Source organism: Sciurus vulgaris, assembly GCF_902686455.1.
Source record: "Sciurus vulgaris genome assembly, chromosome: X".
In the NCBI taxonomy this organism is placed as follows: Eukaryota; Metazoa; Chordata; class Mammalia; order Rodentia; family Sciuridae; genus Sciurus; species Sciurus vulgaris.
This window is the reverse complement of record NC_136471.1, coordinates 123,029,469-123,051,016: the sequence shown is the minus strand read 5'-3', so window position 1 is coordinate 123,051,016 and position 21,548 is coordinate 123,029,469. Positions and strand designations below refer to the sequence as shown.

The 21,548-nt window shown below is 40.6% G+C and overlaps 1 protein-coding gene across 3 annotated transcripts in view; it reads right to left on the bottom strand.

Moving 5' to 3' along the window:
- The window catches only part of MAP3K15 (mitogen-activated protein kinase kinase kinase 15), a 121,379-nt gene extending 102,412 nt beyond the window's left edge, over window positions 1–18,967 (bottom strand). Inside the window, exon 1 of one of the 3 annotated variants that reach the window (XM_079122814.1) lies at window positions 18,360–18,967. In XM_079122814.1, coding sequence (XP_078978940.1) covers window positions 18,360–18,723 — 364 coding nt within the window. In that variant the 5' untranslated portion in view covers window positions 18,724–18,967. The remainder of the gene's footprint in view (window positions 1–18,359) is intronic. The other 2 variants (XM_079122815.1, XM_079122816.1) reach the window with 2 other exon arrangements.
- Window positions 18,968–21,548: the final 2,581 nt, after the last annotated feature.

The following is a 21,548-nucleotide window of genomic DNA, read 5'->3' as shown; positions in this document are numbered from 1 at the left end:
TGCCCCTTTCAGCATGTGAGAACACAGTGAGAAGACCCAGGCTATGAACCAGCAAGTGGACCCTCATGAGACAGTGATTTTGCTGATACCTTGATCTTAGACTTCCCAGCCTACAAGAATTGTGAGAAATAAATTTCTGTTGTTTATAGGCCACTCAGCCTATGGTATTCAGTTATAGCAGTCTGAACAGGCTAAGACAATATGTATAGACATGTATGGGCACATTATATTTATGAATTCCTAAACAATGTATTATTCATTTTTGCATGTCTTTGAATTTTATATAAATAGCACATTATATATATTCTTTGACTTGCTATTTTTTAAAGTAATCTTTTTTAAAAAAGGTTTAAGTTATTTCAGGATAGGTGTTCATTTTATTTTGTATGTGTGTGGTGTTGAGGATCGAACCCAGGACCTTGCGTATGGTAGGCAAGCTATACCCCCAGCCCTGACTTGCCATTTTTTAAATTAATATTTTTATTTGTTCTAATTAGTTATACATGACAATAGAATGCATTTATTCATTTTGATAGATCATAAATGGAACATAATTTCTCATTTTTCTGATTGTACATATTGTAGGATCACATCAGTCATGCAGTCATATATGTACATGAGGTAATAATGTCTGTTTCACTCTACTATCCTTCCTACCCCCATACCCTTTCTTCTCCCTTCACTCCCCTTTACCTAACCTAAAGTAATTCCATTTTTCCCCTCATGCCCCCCAACTTGCTATTTTTGATGCGATTCAACCAACTTGTGTGTCTAGCTCCAGTTCCTATATTGTCACTTCTGTACAGCTTTCCACTGTATGACAATTAGATCACAATTTCTTTTCCATCTTGTCTACAGAGATTTTATTCATTTTTCTTTTTCTATTTCCAGAGGCTACAATAAAACATTTCTGTGCCATAGCTCCTGGCTCACATATCCATTATCAACTTGACAATATAAAATACCCCATAAAGTTGTGTCCTGTCATAGAAACTATTCAAAAAGAGCAACTTATTGCATCAATCACAAACATATTTAAATTTTCTTAGTAGTATTGGACCCCATTACAAAATTTATAATTTTTAAGAAGATGTAAGAGCTCCAAATTTGATGGGAGCTTCCCCACTACATGCACCAGAAATACGGAAATATAGTGTCCAAATTTCTGCTCACTTACTGTGACTTATAGGAAGTCAATGAAAATTCTGGTATAACAGAACAGAGGTGAGTTGTGGGTATCAAGTATGTGGGTGTGAGGAAACAAGAAGGCAGGTAGAAAGAAGCCACATCAGCACCAGGCTCCACAGGTTCTGCAGAGACGCTGGGAGACCTGAGGCCAAGTGTCACTAATTGACACTTCAATACTATGCAGGGAACTGGAAGGAGCTACTGTGAGAAGGGCTAAAGTGAGGGATACAGTGACAAACTCCCAGGAGAGTACCAAACCATCTTTGTATAGAGGCAGTCAGAGAAAGCCTGGAGGAAGTGAAATTGTCTGCAGTCAAAGGATCTGTAAGAGTGAGGCAGGTAAATCAGGGCTGAATGGGGTAATGGAAAGAATATATATATATATTTTTTTGTGGTGCTGGGGATTGAACCCGGGGCCTTGTGCATGCAAAGCAAGCACTCTACCAGCTGATCTATATCCCCAGCCCTGGAAAGAATGTTGTAGGAAGAGAAGCAAGTGCAAAAGGTCAGAGGCAAGTCAGGGTGTGAGTGTTAATTTCCTGGCCAGAATACCCTATGAGATGAATCTGAAAGGGTTAGCAAGTACCAACTGGCAAAGGGGTCTTAAGAGCATGTTAAGAGGGCTGGACTTTACCTTGAGGCAGCAGAAAACAGATGGTAATTATTTTCATTATAGAGAACTACAAATATATATAAAAGTTGACAGAAGAGTACAAAACCCACACGTCTCTCACCCTCAACAATTATCATCTCATAAGCTTTGTTTTAACTACACTGCCAATCCATACCATCCCCTTCCACATTATTTGAAGCAAATACCAGACACCATATCATTTTACTCCCAAATATTTTAGGATGCATTGCTAAAAGATGAGAACTCAAAGAAAAAAAATAGTCATAGTATCAATGTCTCACCCAAAGGTATTTTTTAAATAATCAGGAGAAGTTTTAAACAGGAGACAATCACATTCAAATTCACCCTTTAGAGGTTGTTGCTAATGATAGGACAAATTTATATGCTGAGGAAACACTTGACAAGCCAGTTCAGCTAATTTATCTCAAATGGATAAGTCTGCTCCCCACAGAGGTTTGCTCAGAGTCAAAAATAACACTGCAGCTGAGTAAATTAGACATTCTGACTATATGATTGTTCCCTGGACTCCATTACCTACTCAAAATTAAAAATGAAGAGTTTCATACTGATGCTATTTTAAAGTGGCAACATAGATACCAATTCCAAGGCCACAGTGATTGCTATCTCTAGTTAATAAAGTAAACAAATTGAAGAAAACAAAGGAAAGTGGTAGGGAGGAGCAGAGTGCACAGTTGAAGGACAGAAGCCCCGAGTCATGTAGACTTGTAGGCAGTCAGGAGCTTGGTGGAGTAACTTTTAGCCAAATAGATAAAGTTTTTATCTGGCAACACAAAAATTCTTCCCTTTTGTGCCTTCTCAACATTCTATGCTGGGACCTGTACACTGACCTCACTTCCTCCAGAAGTCCTTCTGTGGCTCCACCCAGGGTTAGTGACTTTCCAGTGCCAATTAAAATAAGACAGATCAATGCTGCTACTTAAAATAAAAATTCAGAGCAATTCACATTCAATAGGAAAACTGTCTCAAACTCAACACTGAAATTTTTTGCCTGACATTTGTCACACATGCTAGTAGCACTGAATTTACTTTGAGGAATTTATATCCAGACGATATTCAATTGGCTTGCGTTTAGAACTTCTAAGACACTAATTTAACAGTGGATTTATGAATGCTAACTGTGACAAAACAGTGGCCTGGAATTTTTTTTTATCATATATGAAGCCTCGAGGTTTGTATTCCTAAAAAGACTACCAATTTTCTCCAACCTTTAATGGTCACAATGGTCACATAGTCTGTCATTTACCAAACCCTTCCAAACACCTCAGGTGAATTTCAGAAGCACCCTGAGAGGCAAATACTGGCTTCACTTTGCAGGTGGGCAAATTAAATGCAAACAGGTTAACAGACTTGCTCAAGGTCACTCAGCCAGGACAGGACTCAAACTCACCTTTTATGACCCCAAGTCCTACTTTCCCCAGTGCCCAGATAAGCTTATTGCTATCCTGGCTCACTTTCTAAAATCAAGCCACCTAGAAGGAAGACAGCAAATATATCAGACTAAATCTTAGGTGAAGAGATCACAGACAAAAAGGAAGAGATAAAGTTCAGATTTTCATTCCCAAATATACCCTACGCTCCTAGCAGTCATTACCTTCCAGTTAGTTCCCAGTGATACAGTCCAGCCTTGGGGAAGAAGCCTGCATAGCATAACCCAGCTTCCTTGATCATGAGGCAGACACGAACACATCCCTATCTATCATGGCTTAACACACTTTAAAAAGTGATATTCCACAGGGAACTGCAAAAAGTCAAGGTTCCAGTAAAAAGTACACTTAGCAGAAACGGTGTTTAAATTTTACATTGAAGCAGCCCTCAAACAATTTATCAATTATAATCATCTCAAAACATGTTAATATAAAATAAGATCAAATATATATGGGATTTTAGTTCATTCAAATTTGGGGGGCTTGGGGTTGGCTCAATATAGAACACTTGCCTAGCATGCATGCGTCCCTGGATTCAAACCCCAGCACCATGTGAAAAACAAAACAGAAACCAACAAAAAAATCTTTTGAACACTATCTGGAATATAATTTTTGTTAAATGTTTTATAAGTAAAACTGTAATTTTTAGTGTGGTTTATAAGTATTGGATCCCTGCAGTAAAGCATTAGTCAACAAAATGATACAATAGTGAATGATTTACCAGAGTAGTTCTGTAATCATTCTGGTTCATGCCAATCTTTAAGTATACTCCAGCTTATCCATAAGACTATCTTCCTCCCAGCAGAATAAAAGAAAAAATATAAACAAGACTTGGTTTTTGTCTAAATGTAAAGAGCTGGATTTTATAATAAATTTCCTACCAAAGATACCTCTAAAAAATCTGATTGAACTTAATGACAACATTGGATATCTGAAAACTCCCTTTTAAAAAACTTCAAATTTACTGGACAGAAGATAAATTGACTAACTCATACCATAATTTAGATCTGACTTTATCATGACTTGGGAGACTGAAAGACCCCAAGTTTGAGGCCAGCCTCAGCAACTTAATGAGGCCTCAGCAACTTAACAAGACTTTGTGTCAAAATAAAATAGAAAAAGGGTTGGGGATATGGTTCATTGGGTTAAGCACCCCTGGGTTCAACCCCCATTACCAAAAAAGATCTGACTTTATCCATTGCTGCTCATTCCCAATACACTTTCAAGTTAGGCTAATGGAAAAAATGCTGTGATGTATCATTTAAATCTCATTTTCTAATCTTGTAAAAAGGTGCCAACCTGCCAATTCAGTGTCAGGAGGTCAGCACATCCTTACCTAGTTCCACAATGGATGGGTAATAGTTACTTTGACTACTGACACTTAACTAGGAGGAAGGAGGGGAAGAGTGGGAATACCAGAAAACTATATCTGGTCCATCTTTTGCTTCCTAGTGTCTATTTTTTTTTTATAAGAACAACCAAAGTAAATCATTTTTGTAGCTATACAAGTGTGATCAAGATGTATCCACCACTAGTTTTTCCAAAAGAGACACTGACATATATAAGCAAACTACGTTTACTCACTGAAGTAAGAGAACTTAGTGGGCTTAATTTCAAACCACTCACAGTGAAAATAATTGTAAAACACAGTATAGCATGATTTCAGGTGCTTTATCTTTCACACAAACATGGTTTCTCTTTCACCCAACAATATGGGAAAAATGAGCTACATTATGCTGCAAGCTAGGTTGCACTCATTCCTTTAAATAACAGCAATATCATCCATACTGTCATATCTCACAGTTCCAACTTTGGTTCCCCGGCAGCCTTTGAACACACCAACTCAATATTTTCATCTTTACCCAAAGAGTCCTATCCAGGTTTCTTCAACCATTTTATAACAGGATCACTTTGAAATGAGTTTCTTTGGCAAATTTTTTAATCAATTATGGTTATATAAAGTATTTGTTATGCATAACTAATAAGATATAATTATGCATAATAAAAAGAAAATCTCCATTGTGTATATAGAGCACAATTTCTTTATCCATTTGTTTGTTGACAGGTACCTGGCTGGTTACATAGCTTGACTTTGTGAATTGCTATAAACTCTGATGTGGCTGCATGTCTATAGTATGCCAATTTTAGATCTTTTGGATATATACTTAAGAGTGGGGTAGCTGGTCATATGGTAATTCCATTCTTAGACTTTTGAGGAATCTCCATACTGCTTTCCAGAGTGGTTGTACTAATTTGTAGTCCTACCAACAATGCATAAGTGTGCCTTTTCCCCCACATCCTCGCCAACACTATCATTTGTATTCTTGATCACTGTCACTGGAATGAGATGAAATCTCAGTGTAGTTCTGATTTGCATTTCTCCAATTGCTAGAGATGTTGAATATTTTAAATATATTGATTAGCAATGTGTATTTCTTCTTTTGAGAAGTGTCTCTCTAGTTATACTGCACATTTATTAATCAAATTATTTGGGGGTTTTTGGTGTTAAGTTTTTTGAGTTCTTTAACTATTCTGGATATTAATTACCTATCTGAGGAGTAGATGGCAAAGACTTCCCTTTCTGTAAGGCTTTCTCCTCATGCTCTCAATTGTTTTATTTGCTGTGTAGAAGCTTTTCAATTTGATGTTTTTGGTAAATTTTTGAGACATATTTCTTATAAACATTTTATGACCAGCAGATAACAACCTCTTCTTTCAACCTCTTCTTTATCTCACCTTTGAGATACATGCAATTTTAGAGCCCAGCAGAGTTTGATGTACTGCTACCACACACTGCAAACCATGGAAAGTATACCACTGAGTTTTTCTTTTATAGTGACAAAATTGTAGAAAAAGGTCCTTGCATTTAAGTTGTTCTCTGTCTCATTAAAACAAACGTCAGTCAAAATGAGAGGACCCATGGCTTGCTTTTATATTTCCTTCTCCAACAATACCCTTTTATTCTTAATAAAATCAACAGCTCCTTAAAGATCATCGCAAAGCAATCCGACTTTTGCATGAATGCTGATTTCATCTATTCTATGTCCTGTGTTTCCTCATTGATGTCTGTCCCCACCAACTGTGGTGGGAACTGAGTTCATTTGGTAGCGGTGACTCATTGTTGGATATGGGGCCATCATTCTTTGTCCTTATCCCTTCCAGTTTTCTTATACATTTTTTTTCATGTACCAATTTCCTTTTTCTTAGGTGGTCCTCTGACAGTGCATATGCAGAATTTATGATTTGCATCAAGCATGCCTCAATAGCCTGAGGCTTTGTAGTAATTATTTACTTCTGAGAAAGTAGCAGCACTTTTGGATACAGGAGTCTCATTCTTAAGATAGAAAACACATTTTAACAAACTCATCCAACAAGTTTTGAAGCTTTAGCCTTGTGAAATCCAATGCCAATCTAAGAGTCATTCTAAACATCAAAATTGTCTTTGCTTCCAGCTCATAACAAAATGTTTGATGGGATACATTGGAGGCCAATTAAGCATCTGCTATGGTTTAGATATGGTTTCAGTGTGTCCCCACAAAGGTTCACATGCTAGAGGACTGCTCTCCAGTGCAGTGGTGATGAGATAGTGAAACTTTTAAGAGGGGGCGTCCAGTACAAGGTGGTTAGGTCATTGTGGCTGCTGCCCTTGAAAGGGATTAATATAGTTTTGTGAAACTCCAGGTAGTTCCTGCATGAATGGATTGTTGTTTGGAGGGTAATAATAATTTAGTGATAATGGTTACAGAACTTTGAATACACTAAAACCCACTGAACTATACACTTTAAGTGACTGGATTACATCCCAATAAAGCTGTCCAAAAATAAAAAGAACCAAGTACTAGAATATTCATAGCAGCAGTATCATTCATAAGTCTCAAACTGGGCCAATTCTAATGTTCACTTAAAAAAGAAAGCATAAATAAATTGTGGCATCCTCTTACACAATGCTATACAAAATGACAATTAACAAATTATTGTTATATTGATATTATAGAGGTATCCCACGAACATAAGTGAATGAAAGGATCTAGACACTAACATGGTACAAGTTCTATTACTCCACTTATACAAAGTACAGAAACAGGCTATACTAACCCATGCTGATGTAAAATCAGGATAGTGGCTGCTCTTAACCAGGGTGGGGCTAGAAAATGGAAACAATCACATGCGAGGATGCTGTTGGCATCCACTTTCTTCTTTTAAATTTTTTTAGTTGTAGATAGACACAATACCTTTATTTTATTTATTTATGTGGTGCTGAGGATCGAACCCCGTGTCTCACACATATCAGGAAAGTGCTCTACCACTCAGCCACAATCCCAGCCTGACATCCACTTTCTTGATCTGGGTACTGGGTACATGTGTTCATTATGCGAAAACCCAGAGAAGTACACTCAAGACTATAAATACATATGTATACATATACATATATACACACATACACACACACATATAATACTGCAATAAAAAGACAAATTAAGAAGCATATTCAAAGTAGGATTTTATGCTTTTTTCTCACCTCCATTATTTAGCCCAGGACAAAGAATGGAGTTAGAATGTAATCTCCAACCCCTAAACTTTGGAAACTTTTCTTATAAACTGTAGGAGTATAATGTGACCACACTACATTTGAAGCAAGGTATCACGATTGGTTTATTAAAAGTCTCCAGTGTCAAACTTCATCTGAGATGAATCACAGATGTAAATGTAAAAGATAAAATTATAAAGCTTTCAGAATAACACAGAGGACTATCTGCACAGCCACCACCTGGAAGACTTCATAGAAAAGATAGAGCATGCAATCATAAAATATTAATATATTAAATGAGATTAGATTACATCAAAAAAAAAAAACTTCTGCTTGTCAAAAGTCACCCCTGAGTAGATGAATAAGCAAGCCACAGTCCAGGAGCAAATACTCACAAAATATACTTCTGACCAAGCACTTAAATCTAAAAATATAATGAACTCATAATTCAATAATAAGATGACAACCCAATTAGATGGGTATGTGACTGGAGTAGACACCTCACAAAGGAAGACATCTGCATGTCAAAAAAGTACATGGAAAGATGCTCAACATCATTAATCATCAGGGAAAGGCAATTAAAACCATAATGAGAAATCTCTACCTCCCCTACTGGAAAGGCCAAAATTGAAAAGGTCAATAAGACAAAATGTTGGTGAGGATGTGAAGCCACTGGAACACATAGGTGATAGGAATACAAAATGGTAAACCAGTTTAGATAAAGGGTTTGGAGTTTGCTATATATACCTATACCATTCCACTCCTAGGTATTTACCAAAGAGAGATAAAAATATTAGTCCAGAAAAAAAAAACTTATACACAAATGTTCCTAGCAGCTTTATTTGTAATAGCTTCAAACTATTTGGTGGCTATTTGGAAGTAACCCAAATAGCCACCAAATAGGAGAATACTGAAACCAATTGTGGTTTATTATTACATGGAATATACATGGCATTAAAAAAATCCAACTATGATACCTGCAATCATATGGATGAATCTCAAAAACACCAAGCTGAACAAATGAAGCAAGGTATGCTGTGTGAGTACACACTGTGAATCTAGTTATATAAACTCTACAAAAGGCAGATCTAATCTATAGTGACGGCAGATGAATCATCTCTTGAGGTCAACAAAGGGGGTGAAGGAAGGATTGGGTCAGAGAGGACATGAGGGAACTTTCTGGGAAGGTAGAACTAGTCTATATTGTTATGGGGTTTGGGTTACACATGGTTAATCATTTTTCAAAGTCAGATGAGATTTGTGCATTTCAATGTATATACGTTTTGCATTAAAACAAGTATAATAGTTAAGTAGGGGTGGGGAATGGGTAGAGGAAAAGAATGACAGAATGTTAATAATTGCTGAAGCTGGATAATATACATGCTTGAAATTTTCCATAATAAAAAATTTAAGAGGGAAAAACTTATCTACATCAAATGTTCCTACTTCTCACCACCTTCTCCTTCCCTCCGCTTCTGTGTTCAATTCTGCCTGGCCCCTGGGCTTCCCTCCTGCAGATCCTGATTTCCAAATAAGCTCTACTTTCTGTAAAGTTCCACCACTCCATTCTGCTCAGCAACCAACACCCAACCCACAACCATCAACGACCAAACCCCAACAACTATCAGGCATTCCTGCCAAGTCCTGTTACATCCAGTAGCTCAAAACCTGCACAAAATATTGGGAAACACGAATTTTTCCAGCCTACTCTGTAGAAGTTCAGTCCTACCCCTGCTATTATTTGACTAGGATTTGAATATCACCTATCTCTAAGTCTGATATGTAGAAGACTTTTAAATAACAAAAAAGAGCTGGGGTTGTAGCTCAGTGGTAGAGGCTTGCCGAGCACACATGAGGCACTGGGTTCAATCCTCAGCAACACATAAAAATAAATAAAACAAAGGTATCCACCTACTACTAAAAATATTTTTTAAAAAAAGCTTATGGTTTATATTCCTGAACTATGTAAGTTGACTGCTGAAAACAATACATTTTTGCCCTAGTAACAAATAATAGCTAATAAAGTAGTGGGCCAGTCCACAAATGTCTATTCTAAAATGTGCTAAAGGTGAACAGCAATGAATCAATTAAATACTTCAGGTAAAATGCTTCTATCATCAAAGTTGACCCACATGACTAAAAGTTGAGGAAAGTTCCCAGCTTAATGTTGTGCGAGTAGCATGGAAAGGAAGGCCCCCCACAGTCCAGCCAGTAGCCAGGTCTGGCAGAACACAGCTGAGGTCTGGATGGGGCTCTTGCAGCCTGGTCCCTGGGAGTGAAATTATTGCTGCATGCCAGGTCACCTCTTTGAGCAGGGAGGAAGAGAGTAAGAAAGTGTCTGAGTTATAATTCCTACTATATTTGTTTGAAATAAAACCATACTCGAATTATAGAAAATAACGGTATAGAAAATGTGGACAAACAAAAGAACCAGCATGTCCAGCACATACATGAAGCCAGCGTTTCCATTCCAACGTGTTAAGTTCTGTTAGTCTCTTCTATCAGACATGTACTACTGAGGAAGGTTCAGGTTCAGAAACAGCATTATGATGTACCTTGATTCTTAATAAAGGCATAAGTGCAGAATGCCTATTTCCTGGCCACCATTTTCAACATGGTCATTGCCAGAAACTATATTCTGAATTTCTTTTGAGGGCACCCAGCAAGTTTGCTTAATCTCAACAGGAGAAACCAAGTGTCATCTGTGTTTGCTGATAGTTATTCCTAAAAGCAGAAGGATAAGCCAGGTGTGGTGGCATATCTATAATCCTAGCAACCCTGGAGGTTGAGACTGGAGGATCGCAGATTCAACACCAGCCTCGGCAACTTAGTAAGGCCCTAAGCAACTTAGCGAGACCCTGTCTCAAAATAAAATATAAAAAGAGCTGGGGATTTGGTCAGTGATTAAGCACCTCAGAGTTCAATCCCCAGTACCAAGAAAAAAAAAAAAAAAAAAAGCAAATGGATAGAGAGTCCCAGTAATCACTCAAACAATAGCCAAGAGAACTGCATCTGGCTCTATTTCATTGAAGAGTTTGCTATCTGGCAGAAGATCAATCATTAAATCAGTAATTATTTACATGCAATTGTGTTATCTGCTAGGAAAGAACCCCTCAGCATGCAAAAGTTAGCAGGGAAAAGAAGAGGGGCCTGGGAAGGCTTCCTGAAGAACTCAGTTGTGAATGCTGAACAGTTACTGGCCAGAGGAAGACTGCAGGATACAGGAGGGGGCCTAGATACAGTGACTTGTAGGCAAACAACATGGATTTGAAAGCATCAACGCTGGCTCATGGCCAGACAATCCCACCAGTTCAGGAGGCTGAAGCAGGAGGATTATGAGTTCAAAGCCAGCCTCAGCAAAAGCAAGACGCTAAGCAACTCTGTGAGACCCTGTCTCTAAATAAAATACAAAATAGGGCTGGGGATGTGGCTCAGTGGTTGAGTGCCGCTGAGTTCAAATCCCTGGTACCCCCCACTCCAAAAAAATAAAAAATGAAGACTGGCCTAGGGCTACATGCTGGTACGTGCCTGTAATCCCAGCCACTCAGAAGGCTGAGGCAGGAGGATTTCAAGTTCAAAGCCAGCATAAGCAACTCTGAGACCCTGTCTCAAAAATTTTTAAAAGGGCTGGCAGCCAGACGTGCTGACATACACTTGTAATCCCAGCAGCTGGGGAGGCTAAGGCAGGAGGCCTCAAGTTCGAAGCCAACCTTAGCAACTTAGCAAGGCTCTATGCAACTCAGTGAGACTCTCTCTAAATAAAATATATAAAGGGCTAAGGATATGGCTCAGGAGTTAAGTGCCCCTGGGTTCAATCCCTGCCCGCTCCCCCACCCTCAAAAAAGACTAGCCCAGCTTTGAGAGACCAGTTACAAAGATGTTGGTAGTAAACTTGGATGACAGAAGATAGTAGCCTGGTACAAAGAGAAATGGGCAGATTTGAGAACCATTTTGGAAATAATTAACTAGACTTGACAATGGGGAAGAAGATAGGGTCATTACTAATAGGTTTCTGTGGGTTTTTCTTTTATTGTCCTGGGGATTCAGACCATTTTTAAATTTTTTATTTTGAGACAGGATCACTAAGTTGCTTAGGGCCTTGCTAAATTGCTGAGGCTGGCTTTGAACTTGCTATCCTCCTGCCTCAGTCTCCTCAGCTGCTTGGATTACAGGTATGAATCACTGCACCCAGAACTCCTAGGTTTCTAATGTGAACTCCTGGGTTGATATTATACTCATCCATGTTTACTTACCTTAGAGAAGGCAAGGTCTGAATTAACTATTGTCACTATATTCTGGTAATCCCTATATTCTGCTAGAAATCAATTTGGACAGTCTCCTATGTACAGATGACACACAAAATGGATATGGTGAAACAGAGGGCTGCCTGGTTTATCATTCTACAGGAATAAGACCACAGAGGAAGAAGCTAGACATAATTCACAGGAAGGACAACAAAGAGAACTAGAGCTACTCTTCTTTTAAACCATAACACATTATATATATATATTTTGTACCAGGATTTGACCCTAGGGTGCCTAACCACTGAGCCACATCCCTATCCCTTTTTATATTTTATTTAAGGTCTCACTAAGTTGCTTAGGGCCTCGCTAAGTTGCTAAAGCTGGCTTTGAACTCACAATCCTCCTGCCTCAGTCTCCTGGGCTGCTGGGATTACAGGCATGCACCACTGCACCTGGTAACATATTCTATTTTTATAGAAAGCCCAATATCACTGTTGGATTCAAAACTAACAGTCACTACAGAATTATTTAATACAAAAGGCAATTTTTACCCAGCCTCCAAAACTGATGAAACTGTGAAAGGAGATAAAATGTCTCCCCTCACATGGCTGTTATTAATACTTCAAGTATCTCATTTTTATTTTCTTAGCCCATAGCAGCACAGTATGGGGGCCCTACTACTGGAACACATTATCAACAGTGATGATCCATGGCTCTCTCTTGACAAAGTATGTCCTAGCAGACAATTTTCTAGCAATTAGGCTAGATTTTCACAACCTCATCACTAACAAATAATCTCCAAATCTCAGTAAACTGACAAACAAAAAGTTTCTCTCTTGTTGATGCAAAATCCAAAATGGATGTTCTCATTGCAACAAATGCCCTTCAAAGGGCAACTCAAGGATTTAAGCACCTTCCATCTTGTGCCACCACTATTTTCTTTCTACATGAAGCCTCCAAGGCCACCATGGAGACCACAAAAAGGGATGAGAGAATGTGGGGAGGCCTACTAGGTATTCCACACTTTGGCCAGGAAGTGACAAACATCACTTCTACTTACATTCCATTGGTCAGAAGCAGTGGTACATCTCCCTAGCTGGGAAATGTACTAGTCACTTTAGCAGCACAAATCTTTGGTGGTCACCTAGCTCTCTCCATCACTTCTTTTTTTTTTAATTTGTTCTTTTTAGATATACATGACAATAGAAAGTATCCACCACAATTTCTATTCCCCATCTGACTCTTGTACAAGCCAGCCAGAAAAGAAGGGCAACAGCATAGAGGAAAGTCTATGCTGTTTATTGTGCAGATTAAAGTCCTAGTCTTGGTCTTTGTACCTATGCTCAAAAAATGCAAACATTCCATCATAAACAGTAATACTTCACAACTTTTTAAAAAATCACCATAAATTTAGGTGAGGTGGTACACACCTGTAACCCCAGTGGTTTGGGAAGCTTAGGAAGGAGGATCACAAGTTCAAAGTCAGCCTCAGCAATTTAGTGAGGTCCTAAGCAACTTAGTGAGATGCTGTCTCAAAAATTGAAAAAATAATAATAAAATAAAGGACTGGGTTACATCCCCAGTACCAAAAAAAATTTTTAATAAAAACAAATAAAATGAGCTTCCAAGAGGAGAGAAGTAAGGCAAAGTCAGATCCAATAGGTATGGGAAGATTACTTGTGCCTCAGGTAGTTATGGACAAGGCTGATTTTGTTATTTGAGCAGTTAATAGCTAACTCAAGGAGGCTTCCAATTAATATCTAGGTGGAGGACCTCACTTAGATTGGTCATTAACCACCAAAGTAACTGGAGAGGAAAGTTACATCAATAACTTGGTGGGTTCCCAGGAGATAACAAACTGAATTCTACCAGTCCAGACACTTTAACATGTGCTACTACAATAAGTATATTCAATTATAGCATCCTGGGGAAATAGTCTCTATGGTCAAAAATGGCTGGAAAGTACGAAACCCAATCACATAGGGTTCCTCACTGCAAGATGTCTCAGTCTTTAATATGTTCACAAGCACTGAAAGCCTCTAAGAGGAAGACAGTCTGAAGTAGAAAAAACGTAGAGAAGGCTGCTCAGGAAAATATAGACCAAACACACTCCATGAACTGAGGTCATAACTAGGGATTCTAGTCAAGTGGCAAGATAGGCAACAAAACCAAAGGCATATCCTGAAGGGGTTTGTCTTAGGAAGAGAGGAGGGGGCTGGGGATATAGCTCAGTTGGTAGAATGCTTGCCTTGCAAGCACAAGGCCCTGGGTTCAATCCCCAGCACGGCAAAAAAAGAAAAGCACAGGAGGGACATCACTGGAAGTAACTGGACAATGGACACCTGAATTGATAGTTTTGCAGAATTCAGGACTCCGATCTTTTGAAATGGATGCTAAAATAACTCAAACAAATCTGATCTTTCTAGGAGCTAAGGATACAAAGAGATGGCCACTAGCTCTGCTAAAAGTAAATGGGATGTTCCTCAAAAAATTAAACACAGAATTATCATACGCCCTAATGAGTCCACTTGTGTATATACCAAAAAAAGTAAAAGTAGGGATTCAAACGGATATATGTACACCCATGTTCAAAGCAGCACTATTCACAATAGTCAAAGGTAGAAGCAACCCAAATGCTCATTGATGGATAAATGGATTGACAAGGTGGTATATACTTATGACATTATTATTTGGCCTTAAAAAGGAACTAAATTCTAATACAAACTAAAACATGGATGAACCCTGAAGATATCATGCTAAGTGAAATACATCAGTCACAAAAAGACAAATATTGTATGATTCCATTTATATGCAGTATCTAAAGGAGGCAAAAATTCATAGAAACAAAGTAGAATGGTCGTTACTAGGAGTTGGGGAGACTGGATAAATGGAAGTTATTTAATGGGTACATAGTTTCAATTTGGGATGATAAAACCCAAAATATTGAACATGCATAGAGGATTTTCTCATAACTCTGCATAATATAATAATGGCACACACATTTTCATGCATTTTTCCAATCACACAGAACGTACCACACCAAGGGTGAAATCTAATGCAAATTAAGTACTTGGGGTGATGATGACCTATCAGTGTATGTGTACTACTGTGGTGCAGGATGCTGAGAGTGGAGAAGCTGATGGGGCAGGCAGTGCAGAAGCACCTGGGAAATCTCTGAACTTCCCTCTCAATTTTACTGTGAACCTCAGAGTGTTCTTTTTTTTTTTTTTTTTTTTTTTTTAACCAGGGATTGAACCCAGGGACACTTAACCACTGAGCCACATCCCCAGCCCTGTTTGTTTGAGACAGGGTCTCACTAAATTGCTTAGGGCCTCGCTAAGTTGCTGAGGCTGGCTTTGAACTCATGATCCTCTTGCCTCAGCCTCCCAAGCCACTGGAATTACAGACATGTGCCACCAAGCCTGGCTGAAAAATAAAGTCTTAAAACAAGTTCTGGAGATAGATATTAGTGATACTGCATAACAGCAGTAATGCATTTAAGCGTGCCATTGGAACACACTTAAAAACAGTTAAACTGGTAAATTATGTTATGTATATTCTGCCACGATTTTTAAAAAGCCAATGGGGTGGGTCATGCTCCTCATGGTGCTGGGTAGTTTTCTTTCCAAACAGTGTCCACTTGTTCTTGCTAAGGTGCCTGTGACTTTCTTCAGTTCATTCAATCAACCCAGACAGGTAACACAGAATTTCAGATTCAGATCCACACAGGAGCACATATGACAATACAAGGAGATGGAAAGATAAAAATCAAACCCAACCTTGACTTGCTATGAGAACAAGAAATAGGAAGTGCTTAAGTGTCACTTCTGTGATCCTTCAAAACACACCTGGGATGGCTCAGTAGTTGCCCTCCCCTCTTTTCTAGAACTGCCTTTTCTAAGGGAACCTTTGGCAACAAGAAAAACATTACCTCTTTGCTGTCCCATACAGGAGCCACCCATGCCTATGAGGCACTTGAAATGTGACTAGTCCAACTGAAGAACTATTCTATTTTATTGCATTTTAACTAATTTAAATGTAAACAGCCACATGTGGTTAGAGGTTACCAAACTGGAACCTCTAGGTAGAAGCAACCCAAATGCTCATTGTGTTTTAAAGATTTTTTACACAATAGCCAAAGTGGCAGATTTATATCCTTTTGGTGGAAATGTCAAAAAGCTGTGCATGAAGATCAAGAAGCCAGGATAGGATGTGGGTGCAGGGAGGTCATCTATTTAATTCATAAACCCACTTATTGCAGTTGCTCTCTATCATTTTTTAAACCTATGAAAATAATTTGATTATAAAAAGGTATTGAGAAGTGATTTATTCAAGACCAGGACAAGGTTAACCAAAAGAGGTACATGGAATAATCAAAAATTCAAGGGACTCTGGACCCCAAGCAAACAAAGGTGATGTGCTTATTGGGTAGCTCTGAAATTGAAAGCCCAAGATTTGAACTCTGAGCCTTCACACCCAACCTGTTAGAAGGGACCCTACTAGCAGGTGAAGACCTGGTACACATGCATGTGTACACATACATACACACACACACACACACACACACACACACACACACACACACACACACACAACCCCACAAAAGTAAAGCCACTGCATGTAAATTTTTCAGAGTTGACACCAGCAGGCAGGAGGACAGAGTTGCACCTGATGGCAAAAGGGACATTCAGAGAAGGGTCTATTCAAACATCAACCTGGGAGCCAAATGAACAGAAGTGGAGAAAACCGAGTGGTTCTAGGTGAAATGGGCTTCTGAACAACTTCTCAAAAAGATGTGGTGCTGAAGGGTATACTCAGTACAGTCAAAAATGTCAAGAGTCTTTCCTCAATGGTATAACTGCCACACGTTTAAACAAGCCTGACACCCCACCCCCTTCCAGTTGGGGAGGATTTGCTCTGCAAAAAAACCACATCCATGTTGCCACCAGTAAAGACAGAATTACCTGGGCTGAGGGTGTAGCTCAGTGGTGGAGTGTTTGCCTACCATGCATGAGGCCCTGGGTTCCATCTCCAACACCACACACAATTAACCTACTATGACAGGACTGCATACCCAGCATTTGAAGGCAATTCCCCACTTATCTTCTCATATGCTTTTAGGTTTAAGGTAGGCAATGTTACTCCATTTTAACCAGTGGAGAAACTAAGGCACGAGGATTCCCAGGTAACTACTGTCTCACATCTAATGCTTATAAATGTAACCCAAATACCAAAACCTTGTCACCAAAGGTGCATCATAAGAAAAAGGGTTGTAGCTCAGTAGTAAAGCACTTGCCTAGCAGTGTAAGGCACTGGGTTGCATTCTCAGCACCATAAACATACGTACATAAATGGTATTGTGTCCATCTATAAGTAAAAATATTTTTAAAAAATGGAAAGTCAGGGCTGGAGTTGTAGCTCAGTGGTAGGGCACTTGCCTAGCACGTGTGAGGCACTGAGTTCAATCCTCAGCGTCGCACAAAATAAATAAAATAAAGGTATTGTGTCCACCTACAACTTAAAAAAAAATTAAAAATAGAAAAAGAACTCATTCCACACCTGGAGAAATTTCTGCCAACTGTAAGTACTGATTTGAAGGCTGCATCGGTAGGGCACACTTAGGATCATGAGCCTAGAGACCTAGTGTCCCACTCCAGCAATGGAGACCTTGAACCCCTGAATGCTTGTGCACTACGGGATAAAATATCTGTCACGTGGTGGTAGAATACATCCCACCGTCAGCGCGTGTTGGGGTCAGGAATTAAAATGTGCAAAATAATACCTGAGTGTTTCTAAGAAGAGGCAAAACCACGCCATTCGTGAGACACTGATTCCAGCTCTTGGCTGCAAGGTGAAATCACTGGGGAAGCATTAAGCACTCCTGAGGCTTCCGGGCCGATGTCACTGGCCTGAGGTGGCCATGGAGAGTTTTAACAGCTCGCCAGGTGATTCTAATATGAATCCTGCACTGGGACCCCTGCCAGTACGGGTCATGCAGAAGTGAGAAAAGTTGGAGAACTGGGGTCGTGGTTAGTGGTGATGTGTGTGTGCGGGAGGATGTTCAGCATCGTATGGGTTACAGGCTGTTTCTTGGGTTGTCAGATATTTTTAAAGACTGACGAATAAAGGGGTCTAAATGCCAGTGGCCTCTGTTTGCTTATGTGTAAAAGGGCACGCCGCACCTTGGTGGTCTTGTCCAAAATTCGGGAGTATGGGGGTGGGGAGAACTAAGGGAGCGACCCAGGGAGGGAGTGCCATGGCTTGTGGGAGGATAAAGAAAGCTGGAGTAGGTTGGGGACAAAGGGGACACCCGCCCTCACCTGCATCGTAGAAGGCATCGAGCACCGCCGTCTCCCCGAAGTCTAGCTCCCCGAAGGGCACGGAGGTGAGGTGGGCGCCCTCAGCCTCGCAGGCCCTAAGCAGGCACTGCAGCGCCCCGGCCTCGGGGCCGCCGACGGCGCCACCCTGGGAGCTCTCGCTGCGCACGTATATTGCCCGCAGAGCCCGCGGTGGCCCGCCCCCGCTCCCGCTCCCGCCGCAGCTGCCTCCTGCCGCGTCCTCGGCGGCTTGGTCCGGCTCAGCCTGCCCCGTCGCGCCCTCCCCCGCAGGCGGCAACCGGCACTGGGGGGATTCGGCCGCCGCCCCGAGCGCCCCAGCCAGGGGCGTCCCGTTGCCGCTCTCCATGTGACGGCCGGCGTGCCCTCTCGATACCTCCTCTGCGCCAGTGGCTGGCGGCTTGAATCCGCTGGGGCCACAAGTTGCGGCGTCCGCGCAGTCCCGGCACCTGCTCCTGGGACGCGGGACGGGAGCTGGGGGACCCAGAGAGCAACAGGTGGCCTGGCGGCGACCAGGTGACGCCGGAGGCCCCTCAGAGGCGGACTGAAGCTCCAGCCCGCTGCCCCAAGCGCCCTTTGAAGGCCCGCGAGAAAGAGGCGGGGGCTGGGGACGTCAGGGCACGCGGAGGGGGCGGCTGGGAAGGGCGGCGGGGCAGGAACCCGGAGGGCGCCCCCTGCCGCCTCCCCTGGGCAGCTCCCGGAGTCGCGGAGCCGGGAATTTCGAGCCTTTTTTTCTTTTTTCCATCCCTCCAGCCTAACCACTATTAGGAACCCCAATTACTTTTTTCTTAAAACAAGTCGAAGCTTTCAAGCAGGGTAAAGACTCTTTCAAAGCACAGATTTGACGTAAATATTCAATTTCAAACTAAATACAGATGTAGTTTTAACTCAGCATTGGTGTGAGCAGATGCCTCATTTTATACTCTTTGTCCTTGGTTGCCAAATGCATAGCCTTCCTGAACCCGATCCTAGAGTCCGGTTTGTCCTGACTTTCACTGTGACCTTGACAAGGTACTGGGAGGCACCAGCAACAAACCTTGTTTGTTGAAAATAGATTCCAAGTGTGCAGCCCATCTGATCTATGGAATGGTGTGAACCCCAAAGGGTCTTCGCTCTGCATCTTACCCACCATTTTAGTCCCACCTATTAAATTGTATTTAAATCATAGAATGCACTAGACATTGTCACAAGGATTTTGAGCGTTTTCTTCTCTAGCAACAGCTTTATTGCAATATAATTTACATACCATACAGTTTATTCATGAAGAGTGTGTGACTCAATGGTTTTTTAGTATATTCATAGAACTCTGCAGCCATCACCACAATGTTAGAACATTTTAATCCCCCTCAAAAAAAAAAGAAACAGTACTCATTAGAAATTAGTCTCTACGTCCCAACCCCAACAAACCCAGCTAGGCAACCACAATTTACCTTCTGTCTCTAAAGATTTGCCTCTTCTGGACATTTCGTATAAATGAAATCATACAGGGTGTGGACATAAGTTTTTCTTGGGTATACACCTAGGAGTGGAATTTCTGGGTCACATGGTAAATCTATGGTTAACCTTTGGAGAAACAGTTTTTCAAAGTGACTGTACCATTTGACATTTCCACCAGCAGTATATGAGGATTGCACTTTTTCTACATCCTCGTCAATACTTATTGTCTTTTTCTTTACAACCATCCTAGTGGATGTGAAGTGGTATATCACTGTGCTTTTTAAAATTTTTTTTAGTTGTTGATTAACCTTTATTTATTTATTTGTTTGCGGTACTGAGAATGGAATCCAGTGCCTCACACATGCTAGGCAAGCACTCTACCACCGAGCCACAATCCCAGCCCTATCATTGTGCTTTGAATCTTCACTTTCCTGATGGCTAACCATGGTGAGCATATTGTCATATGCTTATTTGCCATTTGTGTAGCTTCTTGGGTGCAATCCTTTGCCCACTTTTTAACTATGTATTTGTCTCATGATTATTGAGTGGTTAGAGTTCCCTATGTATTGTGGACGTGAGTCCCTTATCAGATATGTGATTGGCAGTTTCTCCCATTCTGTAGATTGTCTTTGCACTTTGTTGCTGGTGTTCTTTGCAGCACATCACATGCAATTTTGACACAGGCAAGATGGGATTAAACTTGTAACACTTCAGCTTATCTTCATGTTTCAGTAATAATACAACCCACTAGCCACCCCCCAAAAGAAAGCAGAAAGTTCCTGCACAAATCCTTGAAGAAATCCTGCCTTAAATCCAGCCCTGGTACAAATTGAATTTCACCAGCAGCATCATTATGGAAAATAGGCTTGGAGGAAATCTGTGAGAACACATACACCAAAGTTGGGAAAACTCTCGACACTTCTAAGACTTTTTTCATGTGATGTTATAAAAGGACACATGCCTTCTTTGTAACCTTGTAATGCATAATAGTAGTAATTTTCCTAATGTTCCTGTTCATCTGAAATTACTCCAGTGACTGGCACAGTCTTTCAAAGGACAAAGTTGCCCATTTGAAAATCACTTGCCAGCATCTTGCTGTTATCCTCACGGCAATCTTCCTGAATTCCTCTCGGCTCTCTCTGGGGTCCTGCTGATTGAGTGAGACATGCAGGAGTTATGAATTCTGGCTTGAATAATATTTTCCTCTAAATACAATCCCTGCTGAGTAAAGAACCCAGCATTTACCCAGCTAACAAGCACCTTCCCCTAAGTGGGCACACATAGTCCACCTTCTCATTGTCTGCAACAATTTGCACACCTGAAGCAGGTCCCAGCACCTTCCCTCCTTCCCTAATGTCTTTCCAATTCCCCTAGTTCCTCTGAGGAGAAAATTGCAAAATGCTGGATTAGTTTTCTGTTTAGTTGAACAATTATTCCTTTCTTGCCTTTACCTTGCCTCTTACTCAGGACATGTCCTGGAAACCTCTTTGCCCCTAATGCTGAGGTGCCATAGAATGTTCTTCCAGATATGTAGATGAAATCTTCTCTTTGTACCTTCTTGCCATGGATTATTATTTAATCCTCTTCCACCTAGCAGCTGTGCACCTACTGCCCTTAAAGTTTCTCTTTTCCAGGTGATCCCCCGCCTCCCAGACCCTTCAATCATCTCTCCAGGACGTAACTTCCAGGCCACTTTCCACCCTGATGATTCTCTTGGAGAAGATTCACTGTTTGTCA